Raw genomic sequence first — 25021 nt, forward strand, 5'->3', positions numbered from 1 at the left:
ACACACACACACACACACACACACACACACACACACACACACACACACAAATACACAAGCATATGTAACAACAATGAAAACAGTCACGAATTTGAAGGAGACCCAGGATAGGTATCAGGGAGGCTTTGGAGGGAAAAAAGGGAAAGGAAAAATGTTACTTACATTATAATCTCAAAGATTAAGATAGTTTAATAAAAGAAAAATTAAAATAAAATTTGAGAGTTATACAAGAAACAGCTCACTCAAGGAACCATGAGCTTGGAGCTTTTGGACAGACCTAGATCTACAAACAGAAGAGCTATATATAGAGAAAAGTCTTTAGGTGTCCGTAAAATGTCTTTTGTATATGTATAGGTACATATTATTTATTTAATATATTTAAATATTTTTATATAAATATATATTATGCGTGTGCATAACATATATACGTACGTACTTACGTACGTGTGTGTGTGTGTGTGTGTGTGTGTGTGTGTGTTACATGCAAACCTGTTTCCTGATCTGCCCAACAGAGACATCCTAGAAGCAATGATACCTCAGTAGTAATGAGAAAAACCTGTGGCCAGATCTTTGCTTCTAAATACAAGTCTTAAAAACGACTTGAGCTCTTTGGACAAGTAAAGTGAGTGATTCTAAAGTTGAAGCAAGGAAAACAGATAAGGGGAAAACTCTATTGTAAAACTAATGCCTATGAGTTCACATGACAGAAACTGATTAACTGAAGAATTAAAACAGATGATAGAGCAAAGATAGCCCTTAATATAGGATTTAAGAATTAGAATAAAAATAAAGATAAATTATAGTTATACACATTAATAATTCTACAGATAAGCTGTATTAATATATGCTAAATTTAATGGGAAACAGGATTATTTGCATAAGTCTCATGAAGAGGAGAATCAAACACTATCCTCCAAGTGGATGCAGCAGACAGCATGGATTGAGGGACTTGGTATCCGGCGTCTAAGGCATGCAGTGCGGATGATGGTACCCGGATGGGAGCCCTGAGGCAAGACTGACCAAGGGCAGACCCAACCTGACAGACGACCTGCACAGTCACTTCTGTGTTCCTTACCACCAGACAGGCACAGGGAAAAGTGCAAAGTCAACATGAGAAAGGACCCTGGAACAGAAAGCAGACGGTCCTAGAAAAACTGGTGATATCCGGATAATGTCTCTAGTTGGCAGTGTGTGCCACTGTAAATTTCTGGGTTTTGGCAACTCTCCAATGGCAATATAAAATGTTAACATTAAGGAAAAGGAACTGGGTAGCAGAATCTCTAAAACTGTTTTATTTATGAATATCAGGAACTGGGAAGAAGGTAGAGGGCAGAGGCCATCCTGGCCATGTGGACATTTAGGAACAACTTTCTGGAGTTGATTTTTTTTTTTCTGCCACCAAATTCCAGGGACTGAACTTAGGTTGTCACATTTGAATGACAAGTACTGTCACTGACTATTCTCACCTAAAAGAAGTTTTTCTGAATTACATCTGTGACTTGCCTAGAAGTAAAAACGAACATATTCCCCTTACCTTTTAGAGATGGCAACATATGCCATTTTCTGTGTGTGTCATGTGTGTGTGTCATATGTGTGTGTGTATGTACATGTGGGCACACATGAGCCTTTCTTCACTGCTCTCCACTCTATATCCTGAAACAACATCTCTCATTAGAACCTAGGTACACTTTGGTTAGTGAACCTACACAGTTTACTTCAGGGATTGGGTCTGTCCCTCCTGTATCTGGGATTACAAATGGGTCATCTGTCACTCTGCAGCCAGCACTTTCACCCAGTCAATCACCTCATCCAATGTCAGCTTCCAAAGAGCATTTACCCTGCCTCATTTTCTAGTCAGCTTTCTTAACACTTTATTTTTCTGAGTATTTACTGCCAAGAAACCATGGAGTAGAACTGTGACTTCTGAGGTCCTTCAGCCTAGCCACAACTTTTACAATCATGAAAGATGTTTACTAACTTAAAACATTTTAAGAGGAGTTGGAGACACAGCTCAGCAGTTACAGCACCAACTGCTTTTGCAGAGGACCTGAGCTCACTTCTCAGCTCCCACTACCTGTAACTCCAGTTCCAAGCTGACAGCGTTTCCTGATCTCCTCTGGCAGCTACACTCACATGTGCAGCTACACACATATACACATTAAAAATAAAAAAAATTAAAGGTAAAATACAAGTATTTCAATGAAATTATATATCTCATCTTTAATTAAATACATTCAGTGTATTTGAAATTTTCATATTTAGATGCTATCCATTGAACCCAAAGGAGATAAAATTAAATAATGCTTCTTTTAAAATGCAAATTTAAAGTCTAAATTGTTTAGGCATCATCTTAGAAAACCTCACACTCCACAGCCATTACCTTGGGTTTCACATACATTATTCAGTATGTTTACTTATTTTACTCTCTTGATTTGTCTATGAGTAAAGTTTTGTCTTTCCAAAAATTTAAACATATGTCACATTGTGTCAGTACTGAGTGTTCTTAAAAGAATGTGCAAGAACTCCTTAGGCAAACAACCCCCCCCCCCAAAAAAACAAACCCTAACCTGTGTGCATGATCATGAACATGGTTCCCTTGGTGGAACTATGGCCTTTTGGGAAAAGTATGTCACTGGGGGTGGGCTTTGACATTTCAAGAGCCCATACCAAGCCCAGTTTCTCTTTCTCTGTCTCTAATTTGCAGACAAGAATGTAAGCTCTCAGCTCCTCCTGCAGCAGCACCAGGCCAGTCTGTATCCATGACTCCTGCCTTGATGGTCATGGACTCACTCTCACAAGCCCCTAGTTAAATGTTCTCTTATGTGCGTTGCTTTGGTAATGGTATCTCTTCACAGCAATAGAACAGCAACTAAGACAAGCACCAAGGTACAGAAAGCTTCCCAAGAGTACTATTTCAATTTATCAAATTCTAGTGATAGTCTTTAATATGGTGGTGACTCATTATTCCCTACAGCTGTATTTCCTAGACTGTGCTTTCGTCTTGCTCAATGTATACAGCTGATGTTAAAAAACGAGGAAAGCACACAGATACCGGAGGTAATGAATGTCTGCTTTGATGTGCATCCTTTAGTTGAGATGATTTCTGACACCTTCTGGGGATCTGCCCGTCCTTATTGCAGACTGTACATTTCCAGTGGATTCTGGCGAGGCTTTTGTTTAATCCAACCTAATGAACTTGTTCCATTCCAGCTACAGTGACTAGCCTGGGACGGATGTGATCCAAGCATGAAGCCAACGCTTCTAAAGGCAGTGTCTCTCTCCTGTGCTGGCTGAGTTCATGGCAGTGAGCTTGGCAGCACTGGCTGCTGTCTGGCAGAGGAAGAACTCAAACAATCAGAGGTGAAACTCTAAGATGGGGAACCAGAATCCTGGCAGCGCCTTTTAAACCTTCCTAAACCAGCACTGACTGACTAAAGCAGATGTCCCTGTACTTTGGTTTCACAAGCTTTTCTGCTCATGACAGTAGGAGGGTGGGCTTTTGTCACCCATGTTGGGGACAGTTCTAATACATTGGGCATTTACTTTAATAATCATGAAACTGATTTTGTAAAACATTAACAAAAAGTTTACTTTCTGAGATTCAACCCCTGAGTTATTTATTGGATGTTACAGGAGTACTGGTCTATCAAACATGAATATATCAGAGGAAATAACTGTCTCTCTAAACAGTAGTTTTAAGGAAGTTATGATTTCAGGTTAATTTCTCAGTTGTCAGTACATGTGAAATTTTAGTCAATGTAAAAATCAATGAATAGCTTACCCTAATCCAAAAAGACCTGAGACAAGAGGTCAGTGTAAACTCCCAGTGTAGCTTAAGACGGATAAACCTTAACTTTTACTGTCGTAAGAAAGGGTAAATCAAACGGACAAATTTCTTCTCAAATATATCTCCTGAGATTCTGGGCTATGAAGGAAGGGAACAGCAAAGAAGAAATTTTTTCTTTTCTTGGGCCCTGCGTATTATGATTCTAAAAGTACTGGTGGGGGCAGGGAACGGGGGCGGGGGTGGTGGTGCTGACAAGATATTAAACTTTGACTGGGTATTTAACAGTTAATGGTTAATGAAATCACCTGCGTAACCAGGTAAAGAAATTACATCTCTAATTACAAAGTATGCAGAGAATACACACGTCTGCTCCGCTCCTCACACAGAGGACAAGCGCCTGCATACACCTGCTCAGCTCCACTCTCAAAGGCCAAAAGCCTGAGTCAACCTATCAATTAGAAACCTGGTTCCAGGGAATGGTGTGTGTGTGTGTGGGGGGGGTACGGTGTGGTGGGAAAGAACTTGTTGGGAAGACCTCCAAAAGAAATTTTACAAAGAGATCCTTTACCATCTATCGAGAACAGCTCTAATATGAAAGTACTAATAGTGTCACTACAAGAAACACAAAGAAAACAAATACAAAAGGCACTAACTACGCCTGCACAACACTGCCAGGTAGAAGCTGACAGGTCAAGAAGTAAAACTGTAGCTGGATTTGCTTTCTAATGGGATTGAGAAAAGGTTAGTCTGAAAAATCCAGTGGGAAATGATTTTATAACACCCTAAAAAGATGTTTTTTCAAAATGAAAAAAAAAATAAAGTCCAGTTTTGGGAAACCCATTTTCTTTCACTTTCAAAACCCTAGAGCTAACCTCTGATATCTAACCAGAGGGAGATATATATATCCAAAACACTGACAGAACCTCTAACTCATGCATGCTGGTCCTTCAGCACACACACGTCCACCTGTGCTACCACGTGGGAACGTGCTCCAACAGGCTCCAAGATCTTAGTAAGAATTGCTGACATTATCTGGGTAGATAATGCGGGAGTGAAAAGTTGCCAAATACATGCTCTACAAAGTTTTATCATTAACTTGGTTTTAAAACTTACCACACATACAATTCAAAAACCTTCTTATTGCCTAATACTTGAGGGACAGGATAATTTAAAAACACCCAAACACCGTCCCCACCTCTACCACCATTAAACGCAAAAGAGGAAAATTACAAACATTCAATTGGGGCATTTATTTCTTTTAAATAAATATAATCTATACTTGATTACATGAATTTTGGCTACCCACTCATAATTAGTACAATATTGTGTGTGTGTGTGTGTGTGTGTGTGTGTATGTATGTATGTATGTATGTATGTATGTATGTGTATCTATAAATAAATAAAATAGGTTCTTACGTATCTCAAGCTGGCCTCACATCTGCTTTGTGGCTGAGCTGAGAATGATCCTGTCCTTCTGGTTCTTCTGTCTCTACCTCCTCAGAGCCTAGAGAGGCTTTGTGTATGTTATGCGAATATTTTACTGACCAAGCTGTATCTCCAGATTGCATTATTTTATTTTTAGAGAGCCTCTTTTTTAAAAATCGAGGGTTTAAAGTATGCACATGAGCCACAGGGTGCATGTGGTGGGTCACCGGATGACTTCTGAGTATGTTCTCTTGTTCCACCATGTCGGTCTCAGGGGTTAAACTTGGGTCATCGGAACTGATGGGAGCCTTGACTCACGGAGTCACCTTGCTGGCCCTACACTATATTAAAGTGCTATATTAAATAAAGTAAAATCTCCCTGTCAAAATAAGCCCAACCTCCTCGTTTGTAACTATCTTCAGTTTTATTCTGAGTTTCTTCATAATTTCAGTTTCTTTTTCACTTGGAGAAACTTTCTATAAGAGTCTTTTGAATCTAGAAGCCACTTCAAAAGCAGTACCTATAAAGTTGGTTTCTTACCACAGTCTTCAATAGCATGCAAGTTTAAAAAGAAAAGAGAGTAAGAGGAAGGGGCCAGATCACCATGGTGACCTGTGCACTCACCACTTTCTCCTTGGACCTCAGGACACCCAGCTTCCCAAAGCGTACGTGAAAAGGAGAGCACTGATAGGAGCCATCCTGCTGCCTCACCACGACCACATCGATGCACCCAGACAACGTGGCTTGGTTAATGCCCTTGTAGAGTTCCTTCACAGTGACAAGCACCTGCCCAGCCAGCTGGCCCACATAATTCATGGTTTGAGACTGTAAGAAAATAAATGATTTCAGCACTAAATCTGACAACTAATAGCAGTGGCATAAAGAGTTTTGTCTCAACATATGCTGTCATCTGTCTGTTACTGGGAGCCCATTACTCTCCTGCTGCCCGCTGCATCCCACTCTCTACAAGAGGACCTACGACGGCTCAGACTCGATGTGCCTCTAAGTGGGGCCTGAGGCTGCGGAAGTTCCATTTCCTTTCACACCCCAGGGTGGGGCCAACTGTCTTCATAGACTACACTGACTCCATCTCCCTCCACCAATAGCTCAGAACCTGCAGAGCCTCTAATCAGCACAGCACACTCCTGCCAAGGTAGTCTGCAACCTCCTACGACCACTCTGACCACAGCAGTCAAGCACAAAAGGCCCAGGGGATTGTCACCTCCAGGAGAAACTTGAGAATCATCTTCTCAGAGAAACAAGGGATACAACTGATAGTTGAGATGTTATGGTTCAGATCTATGCTGTGTCAAGTGAACTGTGGTGAGCTGTCCCTGGACTAACACACGGTAACATTACTTCAGAAGCTCAACATAACATAATGGTACATAATGCTTGTGTCCCACAATTCAGAGTACAAAAGGGGTTTCTGTTTCTCAATTCCACTCACTACTCACATCATGATCACCAGAGCTTGGCAATTTCAAGAGGAGGGCACATCTAAGTCTGGCTCACCTCTCTCCAACCCACACCAGAACAAACCCTTTAGTCCTCAGGCTGCGGGGTCTCATTCCAGCGGTTGAACACACCATCACTCAACAGACACTGTAATGTTACATTAAAGCCAAATCCACGGAGCGTCCTTCCTCTTGATGGAGGATCAGAGAAACCCTCCAGTTTTAGGCTAATCCAGAAGTCAATTTTTATTGGACTCTAGAGTAATGAGTCCAAACAACTAACTGTGCAGAGTGGCCTCTCTTAACCAGCTCTGGCTGCCCTCAGCTCTAAGTTCCATCTCTGCAAAGTTCTAGAGAGACATTCTGTGTTGTCAAGTGAGCCCTTGGTGGAACAGGGACAAAGTGCTGATTCCCTAAAAAAATGAAGGGGACCTGCCAGGTCCCATCTGCATAACCCAGCCTACCCGCCAGAGCTGGGCAGTGCCTAAGGCAGGACAGATTCCACTCAACAGTCTATACAGAGATGACTGTAACCAGGGTCTAGCTGTTTGGCAGCCTGAGCATATAACCCTGATTATCCCCCTGGTTATTGCAAGGTTTCCAATGCACATACTGAAGAGCTTGCTTTGAGTAATGTACACAAACAGCCAAATTTACTACGATCTCCTAAGGTGGAGAGATGTCACAATTATAAAGAAAATATATTGTAATTATGAAACAACTATAAACAGATAGCTTTGGTTCTTTGGTTTTAGGATGAGGACGGTTACTTTGACTTTGATAACAAGGCAGGAATAAATATACATCAAATACTTACTTTTTGATTTTTTTCTTTTTTGAGACAGAGTTTCTCTGTATAGTTCTGGTTAGCCCAAAACTCAAGATGTAGACTAGACTGCTTCTGAGCTCAGAGGGATCTGCTCGCCCCTGCCTCCTGGATGCTGGGATTAAAGGTGCCACCACACCTGGCCAATCTTTCTCTCTTTGTGGCCAAGATGGCCTAGAACTCAAGACAATTTTAGTCTCTTAAATGTTGGGATTACAGATGTGTGCTACTATATCTGACAATAATTATTTCTTGAATAAAGAAAGAACTATCAAATGAACTACCAATAAACAAGCTAAAACCAATAAACAGCTAAGAGTCATTATTATACTGTGTGCAGCAGAAATACTTTTCCATCAAAATACTCATGGGTCATCCCATTGTATTTTTTCTTTTTGAGATGGTCTTACTATGTAGCCCCGGCTGACCTGGAACTCACTGTGAGGACTCTACTGGCCTTGACTCACAGAGGGCCACTTGCGTCTGCCTCCTGAGTACCACCATACCTGGCTCAATGTGTTTTTAAAAACTAACATTTCTGGACCACGAGTTCAGAGACAGCCTGGGCTGCATGAGACCCTACCTCTAAAACACCAAATAATCAAAAGTGAACTACTGTGAGACCTTCAGTGTAGACCTTCAGAGCTCTAAGAAAGAATACGGCTGCCCCCAAATCCTGTACTGACTGTCCACGCAGCTGAGCGTCCTGTACTTGGAATGCACCAGCAAAATAGCACAACCAGGATGTCAACAGTCTCAGGTAAGGACTAGAACATGCCAGACAGTGTTAATGCACACCTTTAATCCCAGCACTCGGGAAGCAGAGGCAGGTGGATCTCTGAGTCTGAAGCCAGCATGGCCTACAAAGTGAGTTCCAGGACAGCCAAGGCTACACAGAGAAATCATGTCTAAGATGGGGATGGGGATGGGGTTGTGAAGAACCAGAATACCACTATCAGCACAAGGATCCTGCTACCTCATACAGTTACACACATGTTTTTCTTGCCTTCTCCTCCCCAGTCCCTGGCAATATTAATATGTTCTTTATTTCTGAAATGTCTGCCATTTAGAAAGGAAATCATATAAACAGCACCATGAAGTATGTAGCCTTTTAGGACTGCCTTCTGTCCCTTATATTTTTCTGGAGACTTATCCAGATGGCTGTATCAACGAACTCATTCTATTTTATTGCTGCACAATTTTCATGGTATAGATTTACCATTAAATGCAAAACAAAACAAAACAAAACCCCTAAACTTCTTTATTTGTTGAAGGACAAGGAACTGCAGTTTCTGGCTGTTACAGATAAAGCCATAGTTGTAAGTAGCCACACATCATGTGTGTACAACTGAGTGCAGCTTGTCAGTGCAAACAACTGTCAGACCACTTTCCAGAATTGCTCTACCATTTCATCTTCCCACCAGCAATGTCTACAAGGTGAATTTATCTGGCATCTGCACACAATGAGGCATTACTGTTTAGCCATGACATTTTACAAAGATTTGGGTTTCTTTAATACCTAAAAATGATGAACAGTTTTCCATGCACTGGTCTGCCCCACGAGTGTCTGGCTATGGCATCGAAGAGGCCTCATCTCACTAAGAAGAGAAGGAAATGCAGATCTTTGTTCCAGCTTCTGTGGTCATGGCATACAGCCATTTTATGTTAAAGACAGATTACCTCCAAAACCAGAACTGAGGTGGGGTTCATTTGGAGGTAGTTCCACTCATCACCTCTTTTACCAGAAATGTTTCTTTGCCACCTACCGCACCTGACCGCTCCTGTCCTCTTAAGTTACACACATTTACAATATGCTGTTTTATCTGCTGCACCACACTACGCACACAGAAGTAGATGACTGACCAATGATGGTAATGATAAAATGAATACTGTTACAATTTGTACAAAAATCCTAACAGTATAGACCTTAAGAAAGAAACTGGAAAATGGCTACTTTTCAACATCAATATTCAGCATAAACTACCATGTTGTAAATGTGTAACAAGCTTACATCAGCTAGAGCATACAATCCATAATTAAGCATAACACATCTATCCAGGATGATTTTAATTACTGTGCTTAAGAGATATGCTGTTACACATGAAAGTCTATTGTGTAAATTTAGTTGCTAAGTGTAGAAAAATACAGGCTGTTAAGAAACTTGTTTTCTCTTGGGAGGTATGAAGCCCTTTGGGTTCAAATTTTGTAGGATACAAAAACAAAAGTATATGGGGGCCAGGACTGAAACAGGTACTAACCCCAGAAACAGCCAGAACAACCTGCTGACTATACAGGAAACAGTAGCAGTTACTCTCAGAGAGCCCACTTACCTTGATATAGACCTTATTTTCAGACAGGATTTCATGGTATGATCTTGGCTATCTGGGACAGAACTTACTTTGTACACTAAACTAGCCTCAAACTCACAGATACCAATCAAAGGTGTGCACCACCATTCCTGGCCTCCAAGTATTTTAAGAAATAAAGAAAATGAAATTTCATATACATTGGGTGATGTTACAGGGTGGATGTTTCTATGTGCCTCCTACACCCACTCCATGCACTGAAGCCCTAATGCTACAGTGAAGGTATTTGGAGACGGGCCTTTAGATGTCGTCAGGTTTAGATGAGATCATGAGAGTGAACAGAAGTGCCCATCCTCACTGGTGTCTTATAGAAAGACAAAGTTAAGAGCCAGCATCCTTTTACCTTACCATGTGAGGACACAGCAAGCCAGCTACAAGCCTGTGAAAGCATCCCCAACTTGTATACAGACACACACATACTTTTAGATACCAGCAGTACGGTCAACTCAAATTCCTAAAAGTGATGCTCACCAAAAGACACCAAGTCTTTTTCTCCAGACACTAGCAACCCTCCCTGGGGAAAACCTGCATAGCTCTAACTTAGATGGTGACAAGATGACTCACAGCTAGGAACTATGTTATCAATAAGTTTGATAGAACAGTATCTTCTTTAGAAAGAAAGCTATACTTAGAGTTAAAATAGACTTTGTTTTAGTAAAATTCTGAGTTTGTTGTTTGTTTAGCTGGCCCAGTTATATTTAAAAGCACAGTAAAGGGGAAGCAAAACCACCTAAACATTCTCTGGTGACTATAGGTAGCCAAGTCACACTTTTATAAGAAAGGGAAAACAGTAGTTTTATAGTGCGGGATCTTCAGACACTACCACAATCAAATAATCAAGAGGCAACTCACTAAAATGGATTCATTGCTTCTGTGGTATTCTGTCAAAAACACAAAACCTCAATCTAATTGTGAGATGACATCAGACAAACCAAAATTAAGGACACAGCATGTCTGATCAGTATTCACTGAAATGTGAAGGCTATATGAAAAAAGGGAAGAGTAAGAAGGTTGGAAGGGACTGACTGAGGAGGACACATGGCAACCAGAGAGGGGGATTCTGAAAGTGTGTGTGTGTGTGTGTGTGTGTGTGTGTGTGTGTGTGTGTGTGTGTTAATTCTCGGGATCCCTGAGGCTTCAGTCTGTTTGGTACTGGGCATCTATGTGAGGGAAAGTGCAGCGGGGCTTAGCACGGCTGGCTTCCAGGCCCTACCCTCTCTGGCTCACATCAGAGCCCTCGAGGCCCGCTCCCTGGGTCCAGCAGACAACCTCACTACAGGTGCAGTATTTTCCAAGTCCTCAAGTGACTGACTCCAAAATGTCACTTTATTTCAAACTGACGACCAGAGGCAAGCTTTCAGTTCCCAAAGTTGAAGGTGACACTTCCTGCTTTTTTTTTCCCCCTGCTTCACTGTCCTCGAAGGAATTGTTTTTTTTTCCAATGTAGTTTCAATATAGCTCATGAGTGGCTGTCGGCCTATATGGGCTATGGTAGTGTGCTTTGTTAGCAGGTAAGGAATATAAAGTGGTAGATGACATTTACAATCTCAGCTCTTGTACCCCTTGACCTAGATGGAGACCCACTTGTTTGCTGGTCAATCTATGCATATAATAATACTTCTGAGATTATACAACTCTCTCTTCAGGTTTGCCCTGGGGCTCACTTTAGGTGGATTCATCTTTTTTTTCTTTACCTCTATTTTGTTTTTCATTTTGAGATAGTTTTAACATATAGCCTAGGCTGGCCTCAAACTCACCAGTCTTCTGCTTCTGCCTCTTGACCTAGGAGCCACCATATTTACAGATACTTACACCATACTTACATACACACTGGTAGGTAAGGTCCCTTTCAGATGGACAGCAGCTAATGCTAAGATGGTCTCCAAACAGTACCCAGTAACAGAAAGGATTTCATACAGAGCTGATGCTACCCTTACAAAATACCATCAGCAGGACTGATGACTTACATAAGACATTTAGATAAGTCCTCTGGAGCATAAACAGGATTTGAGGAAGAGGGAGAAAAAAGTTCTACAATAAGACATCAAACAATGAAAGCTAATAAAAGTTGCCTTGTTCTCAATTAGGTAAAAAACAACATCACATGCAGAAACTATTCACTCTAAAATGTGAGCCTATAGTTTCCTTTTCCTACTGCGTGGACTTTGTAACCCAGAAAAATTATGTTAGAATACATAAACGGTATAAAATACTTTCCCAAGAAGGGTGAGATTTTAGACCTTTTAGAGAGTTGTGTCCAATTCCTTTAAGACCAAGTCAGCAGCCTGAGTTCTATCAGAGTACACTTTGTCCACGCATTTTAGCACACCGTCTCCGATGCAAGGATCTCTGCATGGCTAGCAAACACCCATGCTACTCCTCAATCCAGGGAGGGCGGGGGAGGAGGAAAGCCATGGAGCTCAGCTCATCACGGGCACTGGCGGGGAGAGGCGAGTGAAGACACTAAACAGGACTCCAAAACCCACTTTCCTCAACAAGTGTGGTAGTCAGGAAAACAGAGGACTTCTTGCCTGACTATCCTTCTGTCTGTCTACCTGAATCAACACGCAGAGCTGTTAGTTTAAAAGCCAGGACTCTTACTGCACACACCCATGTTCGTTCGAAAGTCAAACTCCTAGATAATTATTACAGCTTATTAAGCAGATATCAAATCTAGTATGCCAGCCACTAGCCATTCAGAAAATTCTCTTGGGGTGGGGTGGTGACTCACGGCACATCAATGACATAAGAGGAAACTGTTAACAAAATGCAGTCTAAGCAAGTGTCTCTGACTTCCCTTGGAAAACATCAGTAGCAAGACATCAAAGAAATTCTCTTGCAATGGGCAGTCTAGTCTGTACGCAGTGCTACTAAGTGGACTTTAGAAATAATCCATAGAGAATAAGTATGTCCATATCTTTTCCTCTGACCTTTAAGACAAATGTGCACGAATGCATATGAACACACCCTTTATATTACGATAGATTCAAAATAAAATTGCTTCCCATTGCTTATATAAATATAAGCTTATGACTTATATTTATAGTCGACTAACGTTGTGAGTGAAAAGCCTGTATGTGGACACCGGTGATCTCAGACCTAGAAGCAAATATCAGACAGAATATGGCAAAACTGCTAAGGCAGCATAAGCACTCTTACACCTCTAAAACTAAAATCAACTAGGTTAACAGATTTCAGAAATAATTTGTTTTTTTATTTTGTTGGCTTCATGCTGGCTTCATAAAAATATGCAACATAATTTGCTTTTTTAAAAAGGTAACCAAGGTAATTTAATGAGAAGATACAACATCAGCACTTTCTTTTGGAGTTTCAGATTGTCTGAATGTAGTTATTTAGCCTCTGCCTTACTTTAAAATGAGCATTTAGGCCAGCCCTAGCAGCACAGGACTGTTACCCTAACACTCAGGAGTGTTGAGGCAGGGGGATAGTAAGTTCAAGGCTAACCTATAGAAACAGGATGAGCAACACATCAAGATCCTCACACAAAACAAAAACCAACGTAATTAAAGTAAGAAGTATTCGAACACCTTATTTTTTAAGGTTCCACCAGCAGAGTTAAATGATGTTATCTTTACATCATCTGACTTTGTTTCCTTAACAGACTTCTAGAACTCAAACTTAGAAGCCATGTTTGACTTTGTACCTTGTAGCAAGAGAAAACTAGATTAAAAAGTTCAAACGCGCCCCCAACACATATTTCAGGCATATTTTTTTGTTTGTTTACAGTCATAAAAGGGACAGCCTACAGTCATTCTTTTGTATCACATACCCAAACAAAATGCCAGTTTCAAAATACTTGCTTAGCCTTACAGGGGATTTGGCCAGGACAATAAAAACCATAACACTTAAGTGACTTCTACCCCCTCAACTAACACAATGAAATGCAAGAACAGAGTTCAGAACATTACTTTGAAATCTAGTTGTAGATAAGTTCTCAGTTTACAGCAAACACATTTTTCTAGGCATAAAGTTATTAAATAATAACAAACAGAATAAGGATAGTATAAAGGCAAGGAGGGAGAGCAGGCAGCCAAATATTTTTTGTTCTATGTAACATTTTAAAGATTAGAAACTTACCACAACAATACATTTCCCAACAAGAGGTATTCACCACTTTCATTTAGCAGGTGCTGTCCCTTCTCAGTGTTACCCTGACTGAGCCTCAAGCAAAGAGAGAGAGACATGGGTGAACAGAACTCACCAGAATACCAGGCGGGGCCTTGCCATGGTAAACACCTGCAGTTTGACTCAGTGAGCTCTCCTGAACCCTCTTCTCATCTTCACCGCTATCGTCTAGGTAAAACATCTTAGAGCTGAAGAAACCTATCAAGCATGACTCTACAGAGGTGAAGGCACCAGCAAACGGAAAGTTATTCTGTGGACAGCCAAGTGCTAACTGCCGCAGAAGGGGACATAGTTAAAACTGAAAGCAAGCAGGTCTTTAAAAAAAAAAAAAAGCAATGCACACACCACTTTACCAATGAGATTTGCTCAAAATGCCTCAGCCCCATCTCTCCACAGATGATAAGCAGGGGCATGGGGCAGGCTGCACCATGTGTTTACACTGATAGGTACCAAGTCCTGCCCAATCACAAGATGGTCAGCTACAGTTCCCATCACACAGAACAGGGATTGAGTTAATGATTCCTTAAGCCAATAACATCTTCATATGTAGAAATAAAAACAGCTATACACAGAGGGTAAAAAAATTCCTGTAGTCACATGAAGGGAAAGCTTCTCATGTGTTTAGACTGCATCACTGTGTTCCTATAGTCTAACTACTAAACATTTTTACTTCATTATATACTGGTATAACCTAGCACTTCTCACAAATCTGGGAGATAGCCTGGCTCAGCACTCTGTAAGTGACAAAACTAGACTAGTTCATGAGTATGACAAAGCAACATTTAGTTCTTGGTGTTTACTTGCCAGCTCTCAGAATGCCCACACAGTAACCTCAGACTTTTCTAGAACCCTAAAGTATATAATACACACAGGTAAGACAACATATATACATACTTGATTTTTAAATTAAAACATTTTATTGAAGTCATTTTCTAAGACTCTGGAGTTTATTACAAATAGCCTCCAGCCATATATGCCTATTGAATTTGCAAGCAGGCTAGTACTAAATACTAATAAGATGAGTGAAGACGGCCACTTGATTTGGAAGGTTTAGTATGAAAAAAGAAAGTGAAGAAATTGTGATGTATATGTGTGTTGAAATGATAGCCTATATTCTGAATTAAATATATGAATTGATTTTTGTGGATTGTTTCTACATCTTGTGTGTTAAAGTACAGTACAGATGCACATGCTTAGATAGGTTCAGAGGACAGACTAAGTTAGGCCTGCTGCTGTATTACTCTGCTCTACCTTATTTCTTTGATGAACCTATTTTCTCTCGATGAACCTAGAGCTTGTGTGACAACCAACAAATCCCAGTGATCCAATCGCTTCAGGCCTCAGCAGTGCTAAAGATGTACACATAAGCTTTCCTGTGTGTGCTGGGATCCAACTCAGATCCTTGTGCTTGCACAGCAGGTACCCCTCACCCACAGAGCTACCTTCAGTCTCTCCACTGCCTCTTTTTATAATGTGACAGGTAGAAAATACGAAGTTACACATACAATACATTCAATTTCTGCTGTATGCCACTATTTTTTTACACCAAAAGACAATCTGGAGAGGTGAAATGTCTTCCTAATGAGGACCTGAAGATAACAGGATTTTAATCATTCTATTCAAATATTTAATTTGTCAACCCGCTGATCCACTTACATTCAATGAGCTTCACACTATCAAACCTTTCCTTTGACCTTCAAACTTCACAAGGTTAAACATTTTGGCCAAGAGGAGATGGAAATGCTAACTGCAGCAGTAACACTCCGTTAAGACTCAACCAATAAAACTGAGGTGTGATGGAGATGTCTCAGTGGGTAAAGCATTTCCCAAGCCCAACAACGTGAGTTCTGTCCCCAAAACTCTTATGGTAGAAGAAATGACTCCCATAAACTGTCCTCTGACCTTCACATGAATGCTGTGGCATTCTACTCACAAAAGAAAATGTAGGAAATAAGGGAAAAAATTGCAAAATCAGTCTGCCAAACATTAAAAATAGGAGACATATAATAGGAAATGATAGCCTATATTCTGAATTAAATATATGAATTGATTTTTGTGGATTGTTTCTACGTCTAATTGTTAAAGTATGGTAGAGGCACACATGTTTAGACAGATGTATACATGTTCAGAGGACAGACTAAGTTTGGTCTCCTGCTGTATTACTCTGCTCTTCCTTATTTCTTTGAGACAGGGTCTCTCGCTGAACCTAGAACTTGTGTGACAGCCAATTATAGTCAAGTCATTTTCCCAGCTGCTGTCAGAGCAGATTAACAAAGCATTCACATTCACTTGCCACTTAATTACACATCACATATACAACTCTCTCCCTTCACTGGGGAACTGAAGAGTTCTGATGGCTGAAATGCTACTGCACGAACAAAAATTCCAGGCCCCTGGCATCAGACAGGAGTAATAAACTTCACTCTGAAGTGAGGGAGACATGAGAGGTCAGGAGAGAAGGATGTGAGAAAAACAAGCAGGGGATTAAGGAGAAATGACCTAAGATGGAAAGTCAGAGGTACAGGAAATAAAATGTGGGTAAGAAAATATATAAAGAGAAGTCAGAAAAGGCAGACTAAGCAGGAGGGTAGATGGGGACGGAAAAGAGAAGAACCATCTATTTTAAATGTGAGGAAGCTAAGGCCTAGAAAGACATCAAGCAACTAACTAGAGGTTGCACACTGAAGGCGACACTTTCTGTGGTTTGTTTCATTTGCCAAGTTGAGACCCAGAGAGAATGTACTAGGGGAGGGGAAGCAGCCGACAGACTCAGAGGCAAAGGTTCAACAAGTGAAGTGTGGAAACTCCACAGAGCAATGACAGCGGCAACACACTCCGTGGGCAAGGTTCACTCCAAAGCCTCTTACATAACACACTAGCTGATGGGCTTCCCGCCCACCTCAGTATTATGTCACTGTTTTGATGAATAACTCACAAAATGTCCTGCCTGCAAAGGAGCGTGTACCTTGAACCCATCGGAGCTTAGCTCATCTGAACACCTAGGTCACCACCTTCGGATTCCTCCAAAGGCCGCTTCGGTGCCACTTTCCATCATGGCCAACACACAGTAAAAATCACAGGCAACCACTCCCAATCAGCTTCATAATTTTCAAAGAAAAGAACCAACCTCTTCTGTCAAGGTTAAGGATAAAAGTAAATCCTGAGGACTTTGGAAGTAGCATAGTTTAGAAGGAACACGCACCTAGCCTTCAGGAAGCCCTGGGTTCAGTCCCTAGCAAGCAGTCAAATAAAGCAGGTTCGATGGTGCACGCCTATAGTCTCAATATTCAGAAGGAGAAGGAAAGGGAGTCAGGATGTCCAACATCATTCTCAAGTACTTGGGGAGTTAGCAAAGCCAGCCTGGGCTAAATGAGGTTTTTTGTTTGTTTTATTTTTTATACAAATGGTTGAATCCTGAGAAAACTCTTTTATACTTTTGCATAGCTTTTTTTTTTTTTTTTTAATGATCTGGCCACCTTGACCATCAGGAGCAGATCTCCCTATTTTGCCGAGGCTGGACTCAAGCAATACTACCATCACAGCCTCCTAAGTCTTGAGACTATAGGGAAATGCCACTATGTTGGCTCTTTTGTGACTTGGAAACGAAAAGTAGGGGTCAGAATGCATGCCCCCAACCCAGTACACAAGAGGCTGATTGAGGAGAACCTGGGCTACACAAGTTCAAGATAGCCTGTGCTATAACGTAAGACTGGTAATGGAAAGGAAAGGAGGGACAGGAAGTCTCTAAGATTTAAGTTTGCATCTAGCTTCAAGAAACAAAGTTAAAATGATGTCCAGAGAATCAGATTCCTAAGTGCTGTTTATTCATTATTAAGTACACGGGACAACTAGGTATGGTGGGCTTCTCCTCCTTTTTTCCCTCTTCCTTTCTTTTTCTCTTCTCTTTCATAAAGTTTTTATTGATTTTCTTTATTTCACATCATGCACCCCAATCCCACTCCCTGTCTCCACTACCCATCTCCCCATCTCTTTGTATCTGCCCTCTGCCCTTGCAACCTGCCCACAAAAAAGAAAAAAAGCAAACAAACAATGCACCTTGCCCTGGAGGTGCAGTGTGTCCCAGTGTTCTGCTCAAACATCTTTACTTGCAGATGTTCACTGTAGTGAAGCCCGGGCAGGCTTGGGGCCTCCGGCTTCTGCTACACTAACAGTACTGAATCCTCCCCCAGTCCTCTTGGGTGTACGTTGCTGTCCCGTGTCGTGGAGATCCTGCAGCAGCTCTGCATCTGTAGGACTGGCCCTTTACCTGCTTCAGCAGTTCAGAGATGGGTGGGCCCACCCAACGCCCGGGATCGGGGCCTGGTGGTACCTGACTCGTCAGCACACCGTCTCTCCAACCCGCACTACTAGTGCTAGCTCTCCAGCACTGCCCCAGCTAGTTCACCCACGCACTGCAGCTGGAGCCAGCTCCCCGATCTCACATCATACCTCGGGTCCTGCTCACCTGCAACTTCATCACCAGGGTCAGATTTACTGTGCTGCACAGGGGAGGTGCAGGGCCTGCTCTCCTGCTGCCATAGCGGGTGAGGAGTGGAGAAGAGAGCATCTCTCCTGCACCACAGCACCTCTCGGCAGACCTCACAGCAACATACAAACTTGGCGAATAATACGTACACTGAGACTGCATCAATCACTCAGCATTTCTAGACTTCCAGGCCATCAATGGATTTTCAATTATTTGGATTACTGGTTGAAGTCCTTGGGTGAGCTAAGCCACAGGAGTAGATTTTCCATTTAAAGCAACAGAATACGGGGTCCTATGATACCCAAATGGGATGATACTCCTTTGGGGCAGACTGATACCACACAGTCAGAGTTGCTGGTAAACTGTAGACTGTCAGGTTGAAAAGTCAAATCTTAGTCCTTTGTATGTATTCATCTCTGATCCTTAGAATTTGGATAAAGATACATTTGCTTACTCCTTTTCCTCACAGATTACAAAATAAGAGATTCAACAAGATGCCAGAGGAGCTGGAATAATGGGTCAGTGGCTAAAACACTGGCTTTCTCTTCCAGAGAGCCAGACTAGCACCCACATGGCAGCTCACAAAAGCAGCAGCCTCAGTTCTGGGAAGATCTGACGCCCTCTTGTGGCCTCTCCTGCCAACACATCTTTGCAATGACATGAATGAACATGAATGAAACATGCAGATAGTGCTCTTTTTTAAAACTGAAAGTATATTTTATATCAATGGGCATTATTAAAAGACAACCTAGGAATATAAGAAAATATTTATAAATCATCTTTGATGAGAGTTTAATATCCAGAATATATACAGAATTACAAAGTCATCAAAAGGACAATTAAGTTATGGCTGGGGAAATAGCTCAGCAAGTTAGGAAGCTCGTGGTGCAAAACTAACAACTAGAGTCTGATTCCCAGAACCAAAGGGAAGTAAAAAGAACTAACTCCACAAAGTTGTCCTCTGACCTGGATGCATGAATGTCCTCCCCTGAAAAAAAAAATAAAGGAAATAAGAAGGTATACCAACAGCCACAGATGAGAAGACTCATCAGTGAAATACAAGTCAAACCACAGTGACCTATCGTGTCACTGTCCACTACAGCTACCATAACTTTTTGAATGACAAGTACCAGCAGGGTAGAAAACCTCTGTGCACTCTTAATGGGAATGTAAAATGGTGAAACCATTGTAGAAATAGTACGGCAATTCCTCAAAAAGCTAAACAGTGAATAATCGTCGAGCTCTGTCATTCCATATTCAGGTATATACATAAAAGATTGAAAAGAGACAAACAGATCCTCGTGTAAGTACAATTATTCATGGAAGCATTGCTCATAACACCAAATGAGTTAGTTGGAAAACCCACAATATTCTATTAATAGATGGAGGGAAATGTAGAATATATAAGAAGATGTATATTCTTTAGCTATAGAAACAAATGAGGCTCTGATATATGCTGCAAATATAGCCAGCCACTGAAGCATCCTAAAAACAAAACAAACAAAACAAAACAACAACAACAACAACAAAAAAAAAACAAGGCAGACATAAAAGGGCTCTGTATGATTTCAGTAAAAACAAAACAAAAAACCTAGAAAAGGCACACTAATAAGCCAAGACTATAGCTGGGCGTAGATACACGTGTCTGCAGTCCCGGAGAGCCAGGTGCTGAGACCAGCCAGGGCAACAAAGGCAAATGAAAGATCAGTACGGACTGCATTAGGGCAGGGGACTAAGGAGCTACTGCCTAACTGAGCTCCTGTTGGAGGTCAGGGAAATGTTTCAGAAACAGGAGCAAAGCTGCATTAAAAAAAAAAAAAAAAAAAAAGGCTGCAAAGCATTTTTACCGTAATTACCACCACGAAACTACGCACTTGAAGGCGGGTCGGAGACGGCAAGTGCAGATGAAATGTAACTGAAACTTCAGGCAGCAGCCCTGAGCCTGACGGCTCATCCTGAGCTACAAGTGAGACCTGGAGGGAGAGGCTCCAGTGATTAGTTAATATGACCCAGAATTACAGTCAACCAAGGGCAAGGCACAGTGGAGTACACCTATAATCCCAGCACTGCGCAGAGGTGAGATACAAGGTGAAGCCACAATGAAAACAAGAAGACTATCTTAGTTCTTGACTATATTTTCTCTTAGTTACTTCTATTGCTGTGAACATGAGCAAGATAACTTATTTTTAAAAAGTATTTAATTGGAAGCTTGTGCAGTTTCAGAAGGTGAGTCCATACCATCATGGTGGGAAGGGTGGAGGCAGGCAGGCAGGCAGGCAGGCAGGCAGACAGGCAGGGTGCTGGAGCAGAGGCTGAGAGCTTACATCTGATCCACAAGGACAAAGTAAATAAAGAGAAACTGGGAATGGTATGAGCTTTTGAAATCCCAAAGCCCACCCCCAAGTGACACCTCTCCTCCAAAAAGGTTACCACCTTTTCTAATCCTTCCCAAACAGTTCCAGGAACTACGGAGCAAGCATTCAAATACATGAGCCTACAGGAGGCTACTGCCATTCACACCACCACACACAAGCTGTCTCCAAACAAGGAAAGAACAAACGTATTAGCTCTTGACTGGAGGCATCATCCTCATGGCTTTGCACAGTGGCACATCCCAGTAATCCTGGGGCTCAGGAAGCCATGCAAGGCCAACCTGAGTCTCAAACAAAGCATCACCTATTCCTACACAATTGCTGTTTTATTAGGCCATTTGACCCAGTCACTCAATACATTAGCCTGGAGGTTCCTTGCTTACAAAATGAACTTCTGGGTAACTCCTATGCATCCTTTCAAGCTTAAAAATATAAAAAACTTGACACTGTAAAAAATCTAAGTTTCCTAAGCATTAAACCTCACCGAGCAGAAAACGTTTGAGCGCTTCCTACAACTTAACATTTGCTGGCATCATGGTGAGTCCACAGGACAACCTCTGTTTTGTACCTAAACACAATTTCTTCCTCTAGTCAAAACACACCAGCCAGGGGTGGTGACCCAGCACCAGGGAGGCAGCAGCAGGTAGATCTCTGTGAGTTCTAAGTCAGCCTGGTCTACAGAGTGAGTTCCAGGACAGCCAGGGCTACACAGAGAAACCCTGTCTCAAGAACCAAAACACAGAAAAAGATACACTATACCATATAAATCCACTTTGGATATCAAATTTGTAAACTAGGCTTTTTTTTTCCTTAAAGTAAGTGTGTGTGTGTGTGTGTGTGTGTGTGTGTGTGTGTGTGTGTGTGTCACTGCCAGATATGGGTGCCTGTAAAGGCCAGAAGAGATCAGTAGAGCCATGTGGAGCTGGAGTTTCAAGGAGCTGTGAACTCTCACCCCTACCCCACTATGGAAATCAAACTCCTGTCCTCTGGAAGAGCAAAAGTGCTCTTAACTCAGCCATCACTCCAGCCCTTAGATCAGGCTTCTAAGCATCTATTATGTAGCCTGGGAGAATAGACTTAAATGATAGTTTATGCCAATCACATTTTCCAAAGTCTAACCAAGCACTGGAATGTGTCTTCTTTCCAATGTGCTAGCTGACAGACAGCATTATGTGTATACTCACACAACTACAATGTTTTGTGGCCAAAACTTCCCTAGAGCCCATCTGTAACTTATACACAGATTCTAAGAATGGATGGGGGTATGTGTGTGCTACATGTGCACTTGCATAGTCATGTGTGTAGTTATGGAGGTCAGGGGACAATCTTTGGCTCTTGCCTTCCACCTTGTTTGTCACAGAGTCTCTGTTGTCAGTGGCTACATGGACCAGTTAATGAGGACAGGAGCAATTCTCCTGTCTCAGACTCCCATGTTGCCATAGAAGCACTGGATTCAGACAACTGCTAATGTGTCTAACTGTATGTGGGTTCTAAAGATTCAAACTCAGGTGCTGTGCTTGCAGAATAAACATTTTTCTCATTGAGTCACTGCCCCAGCCCAAGAACTTCTGATTCTAAGTTAACTACTATTTGTGAAACAAGAACATGCAGGTATAGAAAATTTTTCAATTATTCCTCAGATAAAGTAGTTAAAATATGCTTTATCAGTCAGGGTTTTCTAAAGGATCAAAACTTATAGAATAAATCTATGTATGCATAGAATGGAGATTTATTGCAATGGCTTACAGGTTGTGCTCAAGTTAATACAACAAAGGCTATTTACCAACAAAAGGTCTAAGAATCCAGTAGCTGTTTAGTCCACAAGGCTGGATGTCTCAGCTGGTCTTTAGTATATGTCAGAATTTCAGAGAAGCAGGCTCTAATGCCATCAAAGGAGGGGGGAAGGAAAGAGGGGAAGGCTGGTAGAAAGAGCAAGCTTCCTTCTTCCAAGTCCTTTATATAGAGTGCCAGCAGAGGGTGTGGCCCAGATTAAAAGTGGATGTTCTCACCTCCAAAGGTCTGGGTTATAGCTGGGTCTTCCCACCTAAGATGATCCGGATTAAGGGTAGGTCTGACCACTTCAGGTGAGTTCATTAAGAAAACACAGCCCTCATTGCTACACCCAGCTGCTTGGGCTTTAGTTAATTCCAGATGTAGTCAAGGTCAACCAAGAATAGTCACCACACACGTGCTCAGTCTGGCTTTACTACATACATGATATCAGTTCTTAAAGTAGGACAGGATGTACACACATGCAAACCTATCCCTTAAAGATGTGGATATGGAAATACAATATTTACTAGCCAATTATTTCCTCTTACAGGCCAGGAACCATGACATCGCCTCTAACTCTGCTCCCCACACTTGAGAAGGGACTGTAATATTAGAACATCCAAAACACAAAGCTGGCTTCTTCTCTTTGCAGACTTCTAAGTTTTTAAACATAGAATCAACTTGCTCAAGAGAATTGGTGGGCATCAGTGAGATTGCCTCATGATGTGTCCTGCAGGTCCTGAGCAGTACAAAGAAGCAGCTGGAGAAGAGCAGAGCAGTGAGGTGGGGGTGAGGCTGGTGGGGGTCAGCAGCCAGGTCACAGAAATGCTGATTGGTTTCCTAACTTATAATATATTTTTAAGTCTGGGTTTTCCAGTTTTAGCATACTTCACTTGGAGTCAGATAATTCTTTGGGAATGAAGACATTCAGTGTCCCTGGCCTCCAACCACTAGATGTCAGCAGCACCCTCTCCTAAACTGTAACAAAAACAAGAAGAAACAAATTCTGGTTACTTTTTAAAGTCTTCTAGCAGCAAACCCGCCCCTAGGTGGTGACCCCATCATTCTTCATTTGTGTATTTAATTAGTCCTGTTTGTTTTGACGGTTGATTAGGTCTGAGACAGCTTTCATGTTTCAGCCTTGATAGAATTCACCGGATAGCCTATGTAGGCTGGCCTCGAACTCAAGATGTTCTTTCCAGCCTACCCAGTGCTGGGTTTACAGCTATATGCCCTCATGTGGAACACAAGAACCACCACGTTACACAAATGGTATTTACTGTATTTATAATGGCTCTGCTAGGGTCTTAGAAATGTTGGCAGTGGGCCTGCCAGCAGGTAGGTAAGAAGGGGCTGACAGCAGAGCCCTCTTACGTGCTATGGACCTGCAACACATAACCGATCTTAGTTCAGCTTGGCCTGAGCTTCACTAGGGCTCCTCTGTAGAACCATGGGGCAGGAACGCCTATCAGGTAGGACTGTGGTCAGGACTCCATGAGGTGGTACCCAGAAACTACTAGAAGACAAAAACTAACCCGTTCACAGACTGTGCTTGACCAGTAACTGTCAGGTAGGTCCCTGACATGACAGAGCTCACTATTTAGAGAGGGACACAGGAAAACACACATATGACTTCATCTAAATTCTCACTGCCATCAACAGTTCTTTGAGTCTTTTTAGCTTTGCAAATCATTTTTCCTTTTCTAAGGAGCTCAACCAACTGAATCCCACTCTTCAGTTCAACTATAAACAGGCAGGACTGAAATGGGTCAGAAGAGCCTACAGCTATACGAACCAGCTGTGCAGGTGAAGCTAACAGCCTGAGCTCTCCCAGGCCTGTGCTCAGGCAGGTAGGAACACCTCCTCATGGTGTTCCTTTCCTTCCAACTTGTCACACAACACTTTCTAATTACACTCACATCTCTGTAAAATCTATTGAACATGAAGGCTATGTGTGAGTCACCTCTTAAGGCCCAGATAAATCAACATATCATCACCTAGCACATTATCAGTTCCTCTTTCTTATGAATTCTTTCTTATTTATTTTTATTATTTTTAACAGGTACTTGTGAAGGCCAGAGGCACTGAGTTCCTCTCCAGCTGGAGCTACAGGTACCTGTAAGCCATCTGTCATGACTATACTGGGACCCGGTGTGGCACTGAAAGGGGCAGAGAGCACGAGCCACCTAACTCCTAAGAGGGTTCTTTCAATAGTCACAAGACTCACAAACAAAAAAATTAGTTCATTTCTCTTATATGTACGATTCATCATCAGATATTGCAGTGAATAACTTTTTAAGCTATTTGTAAAACCTTAATCTATCTTGAAGGGTGAAAAATACTCTACCTCTAATGTTAAAAGAGTAATTTACTGAGAGAGGTG

General features: G+C 41.8%; 1 protein-coding gene across 5 annotated transcripts in view; it reads right to left on the reverse strand.

The window, feature by feature from the left end:
- The window catches only part of Lpin2 (lipin 2), a 65887-nt gene that overhangs the window by 29194 nt on the left and 11672 nt on the right, over positions 1–25021 (reverse strand). For 2 of the 5 annotated variants that reach the window (XM_028762189.1, XM_028762188.1), the window contains exons 1-2: positions 14084–14244; positions 5837–6037 (exon numbers count right to left, since the gene is read on the reverse strand). In XM_028762189.1, the coding sequence (XP_028618022.1) occupies positions 5837–6037; positions 14084–14188 (306 nt within the window). In that variant the 5' untranslated portion in view covers positions 14189–14244. Of the gene's footprint in view, positions 1–5836; positions 6038–13959; positions 14034–14083; positions 14245–25021 lie in introns of those variants that run through there. The other 3 variants (XM_028762191.1, XM_028762190.1, XM_028762192.1) reach the window with 2 other exon arrangements.

The sequence above is a fragment of the Grammomys surdaster genome, unplaced genomic scaffold, assembly GCF_004785775.1.
Source record: "Grammomys surdaster isolate TR1022 unplaced genomic scaffold, NIH_TR_1.0 132, whole genome shotgun sequence".
NCBI classification, from domain to species: Eukaryota; Metazoa; Chordata; class Mammalia; order Rodentia; family Muridae; genus Grammomys; species Grammomys surdaster.